This window comes from Bufo bufo, chromosome 5 (assembly GCF_905171765.1).
Source record: "Bufo bufo chromosome 5, aBufBuf1.1, whole genome shotgun sequence".
Taxonomy (NCBI): Eukaryota; Metazoa; Chordata; class Amphibia; order Anura; family Bufonidae; genus Bufo; species Bufo bufo.
In genome coordinates this window covers 98,616,258-98,635,796 of record NC_053393.1, presented here as the reverse complement: position 1 = coordinate 98,635,796, position 19,539 = coordinate 98,616,258, and the positions used below count along the sequence as shown (strand labels likewise).

General features: G+C 46.1%; 1 protein-coding gene across 2 annotated transcripts in view; it reads left to right on the top strand.

The window, feature by feature from the left end:
* Positions 1-19,539, top strand: part of PKIA (cAMP-dependent protein kinase inhibitor alpha) — a 99,731-nt gene that overhangs the window by 72,951 nt on the left and 7,241 nt on the right. For both annotated transcript variants that reach the window (XM_040433415.1, XM_040433414.1), the window contains exon 2: positions 4,926-5,103. In XM_040433415.1, the coding sequence (XP_040289349.1) occupies positions 4,953-5,103 (151 nt within the window). In that variant the 5' untranslated portion in view covers positions 4,926-4,952. The remainder of the gene's footprint in view (positions 1-4,925; positions 5,104-19,539) is intronic.

Here is a 19,539-nt window from a genome sequence, read left to right as displayed (position 1 = left end):
GCATGCAATCACGCCCCCTCAACCACAACACACAGTGAATGGGTCCGCATCCGAGCCGCCAAAACGGCGGCTCGGATGCGGACCCAAACAACGGCCGTGTGCATGAGGCCTAAGCACATGCAGTCTCAGGAGTGGACCACACCACACCCCTGCCTTGCAGCCTCACAGGAGTACAGGACCAATATCTGCACACGTATGTATGGCAAAATTGGGATGCACATCACACATGACATGACACAGGTCTTTACCAGGCTGCAGGCCAGCAGACACATTATTATTGCCACATGTGTCACATGCCACTACCGACTGTACAGCCGTTCAGAGTTCAGACAGTTCACAGTTCCACTTCCTTTAGAAAAGCGAGCCTGCCGTGCACTCCAGCGACTTACAGATAGAGGCAGTGGCATTGCTATGGCTGGTGTCACCCTTTGCTCAGGGGGGCCCTCATGGTGTGGTGTGGACTAGTCATTTTTACTAAGGAATATAGTTTAACCGTTTAGGTCCAAAAGAGAAAAAAAGAAGTCACTAAGTCAGCTCCAATCAGATATCTGCACATAGACCAAGAGTCTTGGTCTATGTGCAGATATCTGATTGGAGCTGACTTCTTCTTTTCTCTTTTGCAAATAAATGGTTAAACTGAATTCCTTAGTGAAAATGACCAGTCCACACCACACCATGAGGGCCCCCCTGAGCAAAGATTAGTAAATGTGGCCTGTGGTGGCCCCAGGCCACAGTTCAGCAGCAGACAGAGAGAAGAACCCAACCCCTTATGTCTCCTGGGGCCGTCTGTCTCTATAATAATCCCCCACTAATTTATGAATGGATCTGGGGTTAATTATTAATTCGGTGACCTGACCGGTCTAGATTTCTAATATAAAATAAAGTCAATATGCATGCTTTTTGCTTTACCTACCTCCTCCCCTCCTGGCGTGGCAGTGGCAGTTCTCGCTGTGTAAGGTACTAAGGTGAGTGAGTCGCTGGTGGTCTGGTCACGTGAGGCTGTGACTCACCACCCAATCCCTTTAGCTCTGGACCGGAGGCAGAGACTTAGTCCCTGCTGCTGGCTGCTCCGCCGTGGTGCCACTCACCAGGCTGTGGTGAGTCACACCCCCTTTTACCACGTGATGGCGGGGGGCGCCGACGTGCTTGCTAAGCAGCGCTTGTAAGTTGTTCTGAAGACTGCTGCTGCATAGTGAATGGGAGTCGCGATTAGGGACTCGGGAAACGGAGCTCCCTTGGGCCCCCAGGAGCAACTGGGCCCAGGGCAGCTGCCCCTTTTGCCCTGCGGCAAAGACGGCCCTGTCTACCCTAAGGATAGGTCATCATTATCACATTGGCAGGGGTCCTTGGTGTCGGGCTCCCATCGCTCTGATATTGATAACCTATCCAGATAATAGGTTATCAAAATAAATTCCATGATAACCCCTTTAAATATATATTGTCCAGAATGAGTTAATACAACATAAAGAGAAAAAAAATTAATATAGTTTTGAATAACCCCTTTAAACAGCCAAACAAACAAAAAATAATCATACTTATCTCATCATCTCCCATGTGTTTCTGACACCACGTCTGTCACTGGTATCTGCGCCTGGACCAGGACTTTAAACGAGCAGATGCTGTCTGCTTCTTGGTTTTGCTGGTTTCTCATTGGTGCCCCTACACCACTACCTCACATTCTCTGTAACTTTAAATGCGTACCTGAGTTTTAAAAAAAAAAGCTTGCATAATAGTTGTGCTTGTTTGTACAATCATAATGTCACCTCAGTAGAGTAGATATGGACAAGGACAGTGACGCCTTGGACTGCAACCCCCACTATCTACTTGCAGTACAAGCCCTAGATGGCTAGACCGCAGCTGGTCAACGGTCCTTACGCTACTTAAGTGCATAGAGAGATAAACAAATACAATACCAGAATGATCAGATATGTGTCAGAACCAGACAGGCTATGCAGTACCAGAACGGGAGACGGAGGATAGTCAGAAGACAAGCCGAGATCAGAAACACTGGATATTTATAAACATAACAGGAATGAGGAAAAAAGGAACCTAGCTAGTGAGCCTTACAAGACTAGCACTGGAAATGGTGTATGGCTAGGAAGAGATTTAAACAGAGCACTGAGTCCCTGGATCCGAACCTGATAGGTCCCTGACTCTGCATTCCATTAGTCAGAACTCTAGTACACATTAATAGAGCAGGGGAGCAATCAGCCCACTGCTAATCTCCTCCAGCACGTGCTTGCTGCAGGGAGAAACAAGAGAATTGCATCCTGTTACTAAGGATGCAGTCGCATCACAGGGGTCGTAGATCAGCAGCATGTCTCTCCCAACACCACCATGACGAGGCTGAGGATCACGGGGCTGGAGCCTGGACAGGTAAGTTTCTTACACATAACTGTAAAGGAACAGGTGTTTTTTGGGCTTCCCTTATGTCTTCATCAGTTATATTATTCCCTATTTCAGCAGCACAGCTACATGCATTTCTCTCACAAGCAATGTCTCTATTCTGTGGAATCTGCCAGCAATGTACTGCTGTGATATTCTTTCCCTTACTTTCCAAGCTCCTGTGATCTTCAGAAGCAGTGTAGAAGGTGGTCTTTTTTTAGGCTCAGGATCTAAGCTAGAGCTGACATGCCCCCATTTCCTGTGAGCCATCTTCTGTGTCTCTATTATGAGGGATGATTATTGCTTGACAGGCAGTGGAATGCAAATTAGATGGAAGTGAGACCCCTAGTGGCCATAACTTTTTTAGCTTTTTTTTCAGGTGGATGTAGGCATATTTTTTAAATAAAGTGATTTAGAATTTTGCTAATTACACCATTCTCTATTAAATGAAATGAAATTGTGTGAAAGTCACTCTTTAAGGTGTTCATACACATTATATTAGTGCCAGCCAAACCCACCAATTTTTGAGGAACTAGCCAAGCATCTTTAGCATATGGCAATGTCCCAACTTAGGTATGTTAGATTTCAACTCCCCCCTGCCTCTTGTTCTTAAAGAAGATGTCTGAAAGCAGCTTATTCTCCTCTCCCTATTGATAACACATGCATGCTTGACCAAGCGAAGTATGACCACATTTTAATTCATGCGTAAAGGGGCTGTGCAAGAATGGGGGTGGTTGGGCAAACCCCATCCTGCCAGACTTGCAAAGGGAAGATGACTTACCTGCTTCCCGGTGCGGGCTCCCTGCTCCTTCTCCTGCAGGCCTGCGATGCTCCGTTGGGCTCCATTGATGTCAACGTCATGACAAATGGTCACATGACGAACAACGTTGCAGCCAATGATTGGCTGCAGTGATGCATATCGGATGTTGACATTGATGGAGCCCAACGGAGCATTGCAGGCCTGCAGGAGAAGGGGTGGGGAGCCGGTGCCGGAAAGCAGGTAAGGCTACTTTCACATCTGCATTTTCCTTTCCGGTTTTGAGATCCAGCATGGGATCTCAAAACCACAGCAAAATGCATCCGTTTAAATAAGGCTACTTTCACACTGGCGTTCGGTCCGGATCCGTCTTGTATCTGCGCAGACGGATCCGCGCCGATAATGCAAACGCTTGTATCCGTTCATAACGGATCCGTTTGCATTATTCATTTAAAATAAAGTCTAAGTCAAAACGTATCAGTCTTGACTTACATTGAAAGTCAATGGGGGACGGATCCGTTTTCAATTGTACCATATTGTGTCAGTGAAAAACGGATCCGTCCCCATTGACTTACATTGTAAGTCAGGAGGGATCCGTTTGGCTCCGCATCATCAGGCGGACACCAAAACGCTGCAAGCTGCGTTTTAGTGACCGCCTAAAAAACGCAACGGAGACCAAACGCAGCCAAATTTATGCATTCTGAACGGATCCTTATCCATTCAGAATGCATTGGGGCTGAACTGATCCGTTTTGGGCCGCTTGTAAGAGCCCTGAAACGAATCTCACAAGCAGACCCAGAAACGCCGGTGTGAAAGTAGCCTAATATAACTGGCTGCATCTGTTCAGAATGGATTTGGTTGTGTTATATTGAAAATGAACATGCCGGATTCAGCATCAAATGCCATTGTAAGTCAGTGAGCGCCGGATCCGTTTTTTCGTGTCCAAAAAAAAAAGACCATTAACTTACCGGGTTTTTGATGCCAGATCTGACTTCTTCAGTTTCCCATGCCGCACACAAAAACGTTGCTTGCAGTGGTTTTGTGTCCGGCGTGTGAACAAGGCAGAACGGAATACATTTTGGAGCATTCCGTTCCAGTTTGTTCATTTTTGTCCCCATTGACAATGAATGGGAACAAAACTGAAGTTTTTTCCTCCAGTTTTGAGATCCTCTGCCAGATCTCAAAACGTGAAAGGAACACGCAGATGTGAAAGTAGCCTTAAAGGGGTATTCCCATCACAGACAATGGGGGCATATGGCTAGGATATGCCCCCACTGTCTGATAGGTGTGGGTCCCACCTCTGGAACCCGCACCTACAATGAGAACGGAGCGGGAAAATGAACGGAGGGCGCACTGCGCATGCGCAGCAGCCCTCCATTTATTTCTATGGTACTGCTCGGCTATTTCCGTCTGCCCCATAGAAATGAACAGGAGCAGGGACCGCGCGTGCGCGGTGCGCTCCCATTCACTTCTATGGGAGCAGCGCTTGGTGGAGGACGGACCCCGGGAAATCCGGGGTCCTACAGTCACAGCTCTCTCCGCTCCGTTTTTTCCCAGAGGTGGGACCTGCACCTATCAGACAATGGGGGCATATCCTAGCGATATGCCCCCATTGTCTGTGATGGGAATACCCCTTTAATCATCTTCCCTTTGCAGATCAGACAATGTGGGGGGGATTGGGGGTTGTCAAAACCCATCCCATTCTTGCTTAAAGCCTTTAACAACATCTTTGGTATCCAGTGTTATTTTGAGCTCTCACATAAAATGATGTCTTTCTCTGCAGGCACTGCTATGTGGATACTTGGTAGCAATGACTGATGTGGAATCTACATATGCAGATTTCATAGCCTCTGGGAGAACTGGAAGAAGGAATGCTTTGCATGATATACTTGTCTCCTCTTCAAGTGGGAACACAAGTGAGCTGGCTCTAAAGTTATCAGAGCTTGACATAAACAAGTCAGGTAAGAAATGTATTAAGGAGGTTACAGTAATGATTAACACAGTGGCAGCTTCAGAAAGCTATTCAAATTCTCTACACTCCATCATGTGTATGATATGAATGTATGAATGCTTGTAATGCGTAACCCCTTACCTAATATCCACTGTACACATATGCCAACTCCTATCATAGACACAATTGACTACAGCATCTGAGTGGTCATTTAGAGAGAGCAGGATCCTTAGGTGAGTGAACCCCCCCCCCCCTCTTCCCGTGATAAGAAATGAGGTAGCTGTTTGGTTGCTTTTGAAGGCACCCAATCCTGCCTGAATAGAGTGCTTATTAAGCCCTTCCTCAGGTAGGGCTTCATAGGAATATAGCCATCGTACCATAGACTGCAATATTATATTATTGCAGTCTATGGTATAGGCACTTCAACAGTTGCATGCTCAAGTCCTCCTAGGGGGACCAAAAATAAGTATCCTGGACAGTGAAAAAAAAATATCAAAATGCCTGAATGACTTTTGGTTTCTTTGTCCCCCCCCCCCCCCCAAAAAAAAAAATTATAAAAATTGATCAAAAAGTCATACATACCCTAAAATGGTCTCAAAAACTACAGCTTGCCGCAAAATGAGCCTTCATGTAGACGAAAATATAAAAAGTTATGGGTGGCAAAATATGGTAATACAAAGAAAACAAGTTTTTTTCAAAGTTTTTATATTTTTTAAGTATTAAAACAAAAACTATATAAATTTGGTATCGCTGTAATTGTACTGACCTTCAGGATAACTGTAATGTCATTTTTAACACATTGTTAACACTGAAAATAAAACCTGTAAAATTACACCCACTAATATTTTTTCCATCTTGCCAGTACATCAGATGGGAAATTATTTGGTGCCATTAGGAGTTAAAACATGTCCCACAAAAATAAGACCTACTATATGAGAACAGAAAAATAAAAAAGTTATGGCTTTTGGAAGGCAGGAAGTAAAAAAAAAAATGGGAGAATGGCTGCAGTGGGAAGGGGTTAACACTTTTCCTGTCTGTGATGTACCATTACGTCAAGGGTACAGTGCAGTAATGATGGGCATGGACTCAGGAACTGGGCACACTACATCGCTTGTGCTGGCTTTATTATACAACTGATACCCACAAGCAATATATTAGATGTATCCCAAAATGATGCCAAAATAAAAAAAAATTCAACTTGTCCTGCATAAATGTAATGCGAAGCTGAAAAAAACACTGTTTTAAGTACCAAACTAGACTGCATTCTTAAGGGGTTAAAGTATACCTCTAGTGAAATATAAATGTACAGTACTTTCGTGAAGCCTTTGGGGGAGATTTATCAAAACTGTTGTAAAGGAAAACTGGCTTAGTTGCCCATAGCAACCAATCCGATTCCACCTTTAATTTTTTTAATGGCGCACTGAAAAATAAAAGGTGGAAACAAATTGGTTGTTATGGGCGAATAAGCCAGTTTTCCTTTCAACCAGTTCAGATAAATCTCATTTATCTTTAAAGTTCAGCTGCTGTAGACCCCCCTAATTCACTATAAGGAGCTTCTCATGTCTGTCATGGTACAACATAGTGCAGCTATGGACTAGTCAATGTCTCTACAAGCCTACTAGCACTTCACATTGCATGTCACCCCCTCATACCTCACCTTATTCTGTTATACACTCCAACACAACATAGACTGCCTGGTTGAATTACTGCCCTTGCTGCTGTAATCACAGGACTTTATTAACTGCCAAGTTCTCTCTACAGACTCACCAATAGCTCTATCACTCACCCACTACCTCAAGTCTCCTCATGCTCTTGTTGAAAAGAATTGAGTGTGCAGCTTGCAAGTAAATGAAGCTACAAAACAACATTTCTAGATTAGAAACTTGGATTTATACACAAAGGTTTTTAAGTGGCTCCCTGGAGATACACATAATACAATAGGTAGTTAAAGTACCTTTTTCACACATTCACAAGTGTTGACTAACATTTAAAACTATAATATAAAAGAGGGTAAAATATATAAAAGTAACTTGACATGTAAGATAGTTTGTCTAAAACAATAAATGAAAATTCCAGTTGACAACATTACTTAACCTCTTTAGGACACAGGGCATACAGGTATGCCCTGATGTCCTGATACTTAAGGACACAGCGCGGTAATCGGAACCCGGTGCCTGCCTAAATCATTGAGCAGGCACCTGGGGCCAATGCGCCGGGGGATCCTGTGACCGCCCCCGCCGAAACCCCCCCCCCCCCCCGTGTAGGCGATCGCCTCTGATTGGTAGGTGGGCGGGCGGCGGGACGTTCAATTCTTGGTAATGCTCCTCTCCTCCTCCTTTTGTGTCCGGGGAGCAGAGGAGCGCTCAGCCAGCATCACCCCATTTGTTCCCTAGCACCCATCTCAGCCAGCATCACCCCATTTGTTCCCCAGCACCCATCCGTGCCCCAGTACCCATCCGTGCCCCAGCACCCCTCATCTGATCAGCCAGGTAATTAGGGAAAGGCTAGGGAAAGGCTGGGCTAGGCAGGGATAAAAAAGGGAAAGTTAGTGGAAAAAAAAAGTTTGATTGCATCACCCTAAGTAGGGTGTCTGGGGTCCACAGCACTGCTGTGTGACCCTAGACCCCCCAGGGGTGCTGCCGCTTGCCCCTCTGCCCCCCCCTTCCCCCATAACTTTTTTGGGGCGCAGGCAGTTTTTTTTTGTTTTGTTTTTTGCGTGTGCGTACGCTGACTTTGGCCGGCACTCTTACACCACCGCTGATCAACGTCGGACGGTTGATCAGCGGTTTTCAATAAAAATAAAAAAAAGAAATTCACATTTTTTTCCCCTTTTTTTAGTTAGTCTTTTTTTTTTAGGGATAAGTACGCGAACACCCATGCCCCCACACACACGCACACTGAATAAAGATTTACACACACACACGCAGAAACACACTCCCTTATGGCCCGCCGGATGTTCTCGGCCGAGGAGGCATACGCCCAGCTTTCCTCTGAGTCCGAGAGTCCTAGTGAGGACAAGGATGACCCCATTTTCCTGTTGTCAACCGCGTCCTCCTCATCATCTAGCGATGATGATGAGCCCCCAAGGCGGCGGAGACGCCGCCAGGCGGAGCAAGGGGACTGCCATGCTAGGGACCCTGTGGCCCACCCTAGTACGAGCCGCTCTGGGGCTCGTACTAGTTTTCCGGCCCACCAGTTAAATCCACCAGAGCCCCTTGCCGGTGAACTTGTCTGGTGTACCCCAGAGCGATTTGAGCCCGTGATTCCTGATTTTGTGGGCCAACCAGGAATCCAGATTTCCACAGTGGGCTTCACTGAATATGACTTTTTTAGTCTTTTTTTCAGTGACCAACTGGTAAATCTAATGGTGGAGCAAACAAACCTGTACGCCCAACAGTTTGTTGCTCAACACCCGGGCTCCTTTTTGGCTAGGCCCGGTGGCTGGACCCTGGTCAGTGCAGCCGAGATGAGGACATTTTGGGACCTCGTGCTGCACATGGGCCTAGTCAAGAAACCTAGTGTCAGGCATTACTGGAGTGGGGACGTCCTCTACCAGACCCCACTTTACAGTACGGCCATGACACGTACCCGGTTTGAGGCCATCCGGAAATGCCTGCATTATTCAGATAATGCAGCATGTCCCCCCCAAGGTGATCCTGCCTATGACCGCCTGTACAAAACCAGGCCGGTCATCGATCACTTTGGGGCCAAATTTGTACAGGCCTATGTACCTGAAAGGGAGGTCGCGGTTGATGAGTCTCTCATTGCGTTCAAGGGGAGACTCATTTTCCGCCAGTATGATTCCTCAAAGCGGGCGAGGTATGGCGTGAAGCTGTACAAACTTTGTGAGAGTACCCCAGGGTACACTTACAAGTTTCGTGTGTACGAGGGGCGAGATTCTCGTATTCAACCCCCAGAATGTCCCCCCACTCTGCGTGTTAGCGGGAAACTTGTGTGGGACCTTATGCACCCACTGCTAGATAAAGGTTATCACCTGTACGTGGATAACTTTTATTCTAGTATCCCCTTGTTCCAGTCCCTCGCCGCCAGATCCACGTCCACTTGTGGGACCGTGCGGAAAAATCAACGCGGCCACTCTTCCCACCCCTCCAGGTACCTATCCCCAGGGGTGAGACCCGTGCCCTAACCAGAGAAAACCTGTTGCTGGTCAGATATAAGGACAAGAGGGATGTCCTTGTACTGTCCACAATTCATGGTAACGGCATCACCCCTGTCCCTGTGCGAGGTACCGCGGCAACGGTCCTCAAGCCCGATTGTATCGTCGACTACAATCGGTATATGGGAGGAGTTGATCTCTCTGATCAAGTCCTCAAGCCATATAACGCCATGCGCAAAACCAGGGCATGGTACAAAAAAGTTGCGGTCTACTTGGTGCAGGTTGCCTTGTACAACTCTTTTGTGCTGTCCCGGAGCGCTGGCAACACAGGGACATTCCTTCAGTTCTATGAGGCAGTCCTCAAGGCCATGATCTTTTCGGACCGGGAAAGAGCAGGTCGGAGTACCTCGGGAACTGGAGGCGCCCGGATCGTCCCTGGCCAACACTTTCCAGGTGTGGTCCCCTATACTGGAAAGAAGGGACGGACCCAAAAAAAGTGCAGTGTGTGTCGCAGGAGGGGGATACGGAAGGACACCACTACTCAGTGCGACACGTGCCCCGATCATCCGGGCCTCTGCATTGACGGTTGCTTCAGGAAGTACCACACTTCCATGGAGTACTAAATTTCTATCCCAATTTAGCTACTGACAATCGGATAAAAAACTGGTTCTCAGACTTGAGACACTAAAACAAAAACAAAAAATTCAAAAATATTATTTAGTAAAAAAAAAAAAGTAGACTTATTAGGTATCGCCGCGTCCGTAATAATCTGCTTTATAAAAATACCCCCCCTAACCCCTCAGATGAACACGGTAAAAAAATAAAATAAAATGTTTTTTTTTGTCACCTTATATCACAAAAATTTTAATAGCAAGCGATCAAAAAGTCATATGCCCCCCAAAATAGTGCCAATAAAACCGTCCTCTCATCCCGCCAAAAAATAGCCCCTACATAAGCTAATCGGCTAAAAACTAAAAAAAAAAATGACTCAGACTATGTAGATACTAAAATGTTTTTTTTTCTTTATAAAAAGATAATATAGTGTAAAACATAAATAAATATATATTAGGTATCGCCGCGTCCGTAAGAATTTGCTCAATAAAAATACCCCCTCAACCCCTCAGATGAATACGGTAAAAAATAAAAACGGTGCTAAAAAAGCTATTTGTTGGCAAATTTTCCATGTTAATCTGTTTTTTTCCACTAACAAAGCAAGGGTTAATAGCCAAACAAAACTTAATATTTATTACCCTCATACCGCGGTTTACAGAAACACCCCATATGTGGTCGTAAACTGCTGTAGGGCGCAGAAGGAAAGGAACGCCGTACGGTTTCTGGAAGGCAGATTTTGATGGCCTTTTTTTTTTTTGCACCATGTCCCATTTGAAGCCCCCCTGATGCACCCCTAGAGTAAAAACTCCATAAAAGCGACCCCATCTAAGAAACTACACCCCTCAAGGTATCCAAAACTGATTTTACAAATGTCGTTAACCCTTTAGGTGTTCCACAAGAGTTATTGGCAAATGGAGATGAAATTTCAGAATTTCTATTTCTGGTAACCTTGCCTCACAAAAATGTAATATAGATAAACCAAAAATAATATGTACCCTAAAAATAGTCCCAAAAAAACTGCCACCTTATCCCGTAGTTTCCAAAATGGGGTCACTTTTATGGAGTTTCTACTCTAGGGGTGCATCAGGGGGGCTTCAAATGGGACATGGTGCAAATAAAACAGTCCAGCAAAATCTGCCTTCCAAAAACCATACGGCGCACCTTTCCCTCTACGCCCTACCGTGTGCCCGTACAGTAGTTTACGGCCACATATGGGGTGTTCCTGCAAACTACAGAATTGGGGCCAAAAATATTGCATTTTGTTTGGCTGTTAACCCTTGCTTTGTTACTGGAAAAAATTGATTAAAATGAAATTTGAGCATTACAATTATTTGGCAAATTTTCCATCTCCATTTGCCAATAACTCTTGTGCAACACCTAAACGGTTAACAAAGTTTGTAAAATCAGTTTTGAATACCTTGAGGGGTGTAGTTTCTTAGATGGTGTCACTTTTATGGAGTTTCAACTCTAGGGGTGCATCAGGGGGGCTTCAAATGGGACATGGTGTAAATAAACCAGTCCAGCAAAATTGGTCTTCTAAAAACCATACGGCACACCTTTCCCTCTACGCCCTACTGTGTGCCCGTACAGTAGTTTACGGCCACATATGGGGTGTTTCTGCAAACTACAGAATCGGGGCAATAAATATAGCATTTTGTTTGGCTGTTACCCCTTGATTTGTTACTGGAAAAAATGGATTAAAATGGAAAATTTGCCAAAAAATAAAAATTCTCAAATTTCATCTCCATTTGCCAATAACCCTTGTGCAACACCTAAAGGGTTAAAGGGAGTCTTTCACGCAGATTCACCCTATTAACCTAATAACAGTGTTATGTCTACGGCATCCCCCCTATTAAAACGGTGCTTACCGTTTGTTCCTTGCTAGCATCGTTGTGGAGAAAAACACTTTTAATCCGCATGCAAATGAGTCTATGAAGGTGCCCAAATGAGTCTATGAAGGGGCGGCGTTACAACGGCTGGTGCCCAGGCCCCTGGGTCATTTTCATACGAAGGCACTCCCCCTCCGCCGCGTCTGCCCGCCCTTAGTCTCTGTTCTATCCTCCCTCCTCCCGTCCGTAATCCCGTAATCAGTTGCAAAATTTTGCAAAAAAAACGACATCCATATATAAATTTTTCTCTAAATTTATTGTTCTACATGTCTTTGATAAAAAAAAATGTTTGGGTAAAAAAAAATGGTTTGGGTAAAAGTTATAGCGTTTACAAACTATGGTACAAAAATGTGAATTTCAAAAGAAATATCTTGGCAAAAGACAACTTTTCCCATTTTTTTATACAAAGTTGGCATTTGACCAAGATATTTATCTCACCCAGCATGGGTATATGTAAAATGACACCTCAAAACACATTGCACAACTTCTCCTGAGTACGGCAATACCACATGTGTGACACTTTTTTGCAGCCTAGGTGGGCAAAGGGGCCCACATTCCAAAGAGCACCTTTCGGATTTCACCGGCCATTTTTTACAGTTTTGATTTCAAACTACTTTGCACGCATTTGGGCCCCTAAAATGCCAGGGCAGTATAACTACCCCACAAGTGACCCCATTTTGGAAAGAAGACACCCCAAGGTATTTCGTGATGGGCATAGTGAGTTCATGGAAGTTTTTATTTTTTGTCACAAGTTAGTGGAATATGAGACTTTGTAAGAAAAAAAAAAATCATAATTTTCCGCTAACTTGTGACAAAAAATAGAAAATTCTAGGAACTCGCCATGCCCCTCACGGAATACCTTGGGGTGTCTTCTTTCCAAAATGGGGTCACTTGTGGGGTAGTTATACTGCCCTGGCAATTTAGGGGCCCTAATGTGTGGGAAGTTTTTTGAAATCAAAATGTGTAAAAAATGACCAGTGAAATCCTAAAGGTGCTCTTTGGAATGTGGGCCCCTTTGCCCACCTAGGCTGCAAAAAAGTGTCACACATGTGGTATCGCCGTACTCAGGAGAAGTTGGGAAATGTGTTTTGGGGTGTCATTTTACATATACCCATGCTGGGTGAGAAATATCTCAGCAAAAGACAACTTTTCCAATTTTTTTTATACAAAGTTGGCATTTGACCAATATATTTCTCTCACCCAGCATGGGTATATGTAAAATGACACCCCAAAACACATTGCCCAACTTCTCCTGAGTACGTTGATACCACATGTGTGACACTTTTTTGCAGCCTAGATGCGCAAAGGGGCCCACATTCTATTTAGGAGGGCATTTTTAGACATTTGGATCCCAGACTTCTTCTCACGCTTTAGGGCCCCTAAAATGCCAGGGCAGTATAAATACCCCACATGTGACCCCATTTTGGAAAGAAGACAACCCAAGGTATTCAATGAGGGGTATGGCGAGTTCATCTAATTTTTTTTTTTTGGCACAAGTTTGCGGAAATTGATTTTTTTTTGTTTTTTCTCACAAAGTCTCCCTTTCCGCTAACTTGGGACAAAAATTTCAATCTTTCATGGACTCAATATGCCCCTCCGTGAATACCTTGGGGTGTCTTCTTTCCCAAATGGGGTCATTTGTGGGGTGTTTGTACTGCCCTGGCATTTGAGGGTCTCCGCAATCATTACATGTATGGCCAGCATTAGGAGTTTCTGCTATTCTCCTTATATTGAGCATACGGGTAATGAGATTTTTTTTTTTTTCGTTCAGCCTCTGGGCTGAAAGAAAAAATGAACGGCACAGATTAATTCATTCGCATCGATCAATGTGGATGAAAGAATCTCTGCCAAAAAAAAAAAAAGGAGGGGAAAGGCGTCTGCCAGGACATAGGAGCTCCGCCCAACATCCATACCCACTTAGCCCGTATGCCCTGGCAAACCAGATTTCTCCATTCACATCAATCGATGTGAATGAAAAAATCATTGCCGGGATTTTTTATTTATTTTTTTATATACAAAGTGTTTACCTCAGCTCATATGCCTCGGCAAACGTATCTTTTACTGCAGAGGAGAAATCTCGTCTTGCAGCACCGCATACACCGACTTTTGTGTAATCTGACAGTAGCGCAATGCTTCTGTCAGAATGCACATCAGTGCTGCAGCTAGTCGATCGGTTGGTCCACCTGGAAGGTAAAAAAAACAAAACAAAAAAGAAAAAACCAGGCCGCAACGCAATAAATTTATTAACTTTATAATAAAATTTGAACGGAACATATAAACTTTATTTAACTTTTTGAACTGAACGTTAACTTTTTTGCTTACCGGTGATTTTTTTTTTGTCGTTTTTTTTTTACCTTTATAGGACAAACCTCTCCTTCCCCATGGGAGAATGTGCAAAGCGCAAATCGCCCAAAGATGTGGCGAAGTACATTATGCACTTTATCCCAGGTGAAAGGAGAAGTTTGCAGCAGCTGTGAGTGAAAGGGCCCTAATAGCCCTGTGTGCCTGTCCTGTGAGATGCAATCCCTATGCTAAGTGTACCTGTGTGTGGTACTTCTGGAAACACTCTCCAAAGCATAGGGCAGGGTGGTCAGGGCAGTCAGGACAGAAATAGCGGGTGTCACGCCTTATTCCACTCCTGCTACAGACACAACATTTTTTTCGGGGTGGCGGTCGGTTTGAGGTACCAGCAACGACACTGGGGAAATGTCGCTCGTGTAGATAGCTCACTACACTGGTGGTTGGGGCCACGGAACCTCCTGGATACAGGAGGTTCGCGATGATCTCTTCCTGAAATTTGAGGAAGGATCGTGTTCTCCCAGCCTTACTGTAGAGAACAAAACTATTATATGCAGCCAATTGAATCAAATATACAGACACCTTCTTATACCAGCGTCTGGTGCGTCGGGAAACTAAATAGGGAGCCAACATCTGGTCATTGAAGTCCACCCCTCCCATGAGCGCATTATAGTCGTGGACACAGAGGGGCTTTTCAATGACACTGGTTGCCCGTTCAATTTGGATCGTCGTGTCTGCGTGAATGGAGGAGAGCATGTAAACGTCACGCTTGTCTCTCCATTTCACCGCGAGCAGTTCTTCGTTACACAAGGCAGCCCTCTCCCCCCTTGCAAGACGGGTGGTAACGAGCCGTTGGGGGAAGCCCCGGCGACTAGGTCGCACGGTGCCACAGCAGCCAATCTGTTCTAGGAACAAATGCCTGAAGAGGGGCACACTTGTGTAAAAATTGTCCACATAAAGATGGTACCCCTTGCCAAATAAGGTTGACACCAAGTCCCAGACTGTCTTCCCACTGCTCCCCAGGTAGTCAGGGCAACCGACCGGCTCCAGGGTCTGATCTTTTCCCTCATAGATCCGAAATTTGTGGGTATAGCTGTGGCCCTTTCACAGAGCTTATACAATTTGACCCCATACCGGGCGCGCTTGCTTGGGATGTATTGTTTGAAGCCAAGGCGCCCGGTAAAATGTATAAGGGACTCGTCTACGCAGATGTTTTGCTCAGGGGTATACAAATCTGCAAATTTCTGGTTGAAGTGGTCTATGAGGGGCCGAATTTTGTGGAGCCGGTCAAAAGCTGGGTGGCATCTGGGACGGGAGGTGGTGTTGTCGCTAAAATGCAGAAAACGCAGGATGGTCTCAAATCGTGTCCTGGACATAGCAGCAGAGAACATGGGCATGTGATGAATCGGGTTCGTGGACCAATATGACCGCAATTTATGCTTTTTGGTTAGACCCATGTTCAGGAGAAGGCCCAGAATTTTTTTTAATTCGGAAACTTGGACGGGTTTCCACTGGAAAGACTGGGCATAAGAGCTTCCCGGGTTGGCGGCTATAAATTGAGTGGCATACCAATTTGTTTCTGCCACGACTAAGTCCAAGAGCTCCGCAGTCAAGAACAGCTCAAAAAATCCCAGGGCCGAACCGTTCTGAGCTGTCTCAAACCGAACTCCAGACTGGGCGGTGAAAGGGGGAACTACAGGTGTGGCTGAAGTTGGGGACTGCCAATCAGGGTTTGCCAGCACCTCAGTAACTCTAGGGGCTCTATGGGCCTGTCTGTGCGGTGACTGCGACGGGGTAACTATTGCACGTGCCACCGTACCAGCTTCAACTGCCCTTCTTGTGCTAGCTACTTCACCATGTTGTACGGCAGTGCTGGTACTAGGTCCAGGATGATGTCACGGATGGTGTACAGGAAACAAGACAATACCATATAAACAATGTCTCTCTGGATCCACAACTAAGGAACAAAGGGAGACCCCTGCAATAGACCTGCCGCTCTCCCTCACTGCTCAGCCTATGCAAACACCCCAAAGGTGGATGGCCGCATATCCACGTTCCTCGGCTATCTATTACCTGAAGACCCTACAATAGTGAAGGGACACGACCACCGGCTCCCTACACTGACACGGAGGGAGTCAGGCGCTACCCTAGCAGGCAGGACAAAACGGGAACTACAAGCAAACGGAAAACCTTCAATTTCCGCCTCAACCCTGCCAACATTTTTAAAAGATTTTTTCCTTTTTGTCTCTTTATTACTCCCAGAAAACTGCCTGAATCTACTAGAGGGACAAACATTTGCCAGATGATTTATACCTTCACAACAAAAACAAACCCTCCCCTGCGGGCTGAATCTTCTATTGTCAGAGGCAATCAACCCCAGCTGCATGGACTCCTGCTCAGAAGGGGCTGACAGCGACTGAGACCCCTGTGCACAGAATGAGACCGCTGCACTGTCCCGGGACTGAGTATGACAGGAAGGAGAGATCTCTCCTCTCTCTCTAAGACGCCTGTCAATACGAACAGCCTGAGACATAGCAGAATCCAAGGAGGTAGGTCTTTCATGAAAGGCAAATGCATCTTTCAATCCCTCTGAAAGACCATAGCAAAATTGACTTCGGAGTGCAGCATCATTCCAACCCGTATCTGCTGCCCATTTCCGAAATTCTGAACAGTATATCTCTGCGGATTGTTTACCCTGGCATAACAGACGTAGTCTAGACTCAGCCAGAGCAATACGATCCGGATCATCATATATCTGACCCAGGGCTAAAAAGAATTCATCCACTGAACGAAGGGGCCGTGCCCCCTCCGGCAGCGAAAATGCCCAGGACTGAGCGTTACCCCTGAGCAGCGATATAATGATCCCCACCCTCCATTCTTCATCACCAGAAGAATGGGGAAGAAGGCGAAAATGGAGTTTGCAAGCCTCTCTAAAATGCACAAAATTCTCACTACCCCCGGAGAACGTATCCGGGAGCAAGATCTTAGGCTCAGCACAAACTCCATGAACGCAAGCTGAACCGGTCACTTGAAACTGAGAAAAAGTCTTACGGAGATCAGCTACCTCCAAAGAAAGACCCTGAAAGCGTTCAGCCAAAAGTGAAACCGGATCCATGCTTGAGACGGTTTTGGCGGCTGATAATGTCACGGATGGTGTACAGGAAACAAGACAATACCATATAAACAATGTCTCTCTGGATCCACAACTAAGGAACAAAGGGAGACCCCTGCAATAGACCTGCCGCTCTCCCTCACTGCTCAGCCTATGCGAACACCCCAAAGGTGGATGGCCGCATATCCACGTTCCTTGGCTATCTATTACCTGAAGACCCTACAATAGTGAAGGGACACGACCACCGGCTCTCTACACTGACACGGAGGGAGTCAGGGTCACCTGGATCCAGAAAAGACAAAATCATAAATACATAAACAGCACTTATCTTGCAAACGAATGACGACTGACGACTGGGAACAGGGAACTGGGAACTGGGAACAGCATGCACACACACTCCAGGAAGTTGTATCAGCCGCACACTACTGCATTATGGGGAGGAACTTAAAGGGTAGCAATCAGTCTAACTGCATGACAGCTGAGATAGACTAACGAGATGAGAAACTAAACCAAAACAAAGAAATTCAAGGAGGAGGATCTGAGAAGCTCCTGTGAGCGCTTCTCAGCTGTCTGGCTGTGACAGTACCCCTCCCTCTAGGAGTGGACTCCGGACACTCAGGGCCCACCTTCTCAGGATGGGACCTATGGAAAGCCCTGATGAGACGAGAGGCCTTAATGTCCGTCACTGGGACCCACACCCTCTCCTCAGGACCATAACCCTCCCAATGAACGAGGTACTGGAGGGAACCGCGGACAAGACGAGATTCCACAATCCTAGAGACCTGAAATTCAAGATTTCCATCAACCATAATCGGAGGAGGAGGCAAAGGCGAGGGTACAATAGGTTGAACATAAGGTTTCAATAAGGACTTATGAAAAACATTATGGATCTTCCAAGTCTGAGGAAGATCAAGACGGTAGGCAACAGGATTGATGACAGACAGGATCTTGGAAGGCCCAATAAACCTAGGACCCAACTTCCAGGAGGGAACCTTCAATTTGATATTCTTGGTAGACAACCACACCAGATCACCAACATTCAGGTCCGGACCAGGCACACGTCTCTTATCCGCCACACGCTTATATCTCTCACTCATGCTCTTTAGATTATCCTGAATCTTTTGCCAAATAGATGACAAAGACGAGGAGAATCTGTCCTCATCAGGCAAACCAGAAGAGCCCTCTCCCGAGAGTCCCAAACTGCGGATGGAACCCATATGCACCAAAAAATGGTGACTTATCAGAGGACTCCTGACGACGGTTATTTAAAGCAAACTCAGCAAGGGACAAAAAAGAACACCAATCCTCCTGATTCTCCGCCACAAAACAGCGCAGATATGTCTCCAGATTCTGATTGACGCGCTCTGTCTGGCCATTCGACTGCGGATGGAAAGCAGAAGAGAATGACAACCGAACCCCCAAGCGAGAACAGAAGGCCTTCCAGAATCTGGAAACAAACTGCGTGCCCCTATCAGAGACTATGTCGGAAGGAATCCCATGCAATTTGACAATGTGGTCAATAAATGCCTGCGCCAGCGTCTTAGCATTGGGCAAACCAGAAAAAGGGATAAAATGCACCATTTTGCTAAAACGTTCCACCACCACCAGAATCACAGACTTCCCTGAGGAACGAGGCAAGTCCGTTATGAAGTCCATGGACAGATGTGTCCAAGGACGGGAAGGAATGGGCAAAGGAAGGAGAGGACCTGATGGCTGTGAATGAGGGACCTTGGCACGAGCGCAAGTCTCGCAAGCTGCCACAAAACCCTCAACCGACTTACGAAGCGCAGGCCACCAGAATCTCCAAGCGATGAGATCCAGTGTGGCTCTTGCCCCCGGGTGCCCAGCAAGGACCGTGTCGTGGTGTTCTTTAAAAATCTTGTGTCTCAAAGCGAGAGGCACAAACAACCTCCCAGGAGGACAAAGATCAGGAGCTTCTGACTGGGCTGCCTGCACCTCTGCCTCCAATTCAGGAAAAAGAGCAGAGACCACCACACCTTCAGCCAAAATGGGACCCGGGTCTTCAAAATTCCCACCTCCCGGAAAACAACGTGAGAGGGCATCTGCCTTCACATTCTTAACCCTAGGGCGGAACGTAACAACAAAATTAAACCTTGAAAAGAACAAAGACCATCTGGCCTGTCTCGGGTTCAGACGCTTGGCTGACTCCAAGTAGGCCAGATTTTTATGGTCAGTAAACACGGTAATAGGGTGTCTGGCTCCCTCTAGCCAATGGCGCCATTCCTCAAAAGCCAACTTGATGGCCAACAATTCCCTATCTCCCACATCATAATTTCTCTCTGCGGAGGAGAGTTTCTTTGAGAAAAAGGCACACGGTTGCCATTTGGCAGGAGAGAAACCCTGAGACAAGACCGCACCCACCCCTACCTCAGAAGCATCAACCTCAACTATGAAGGG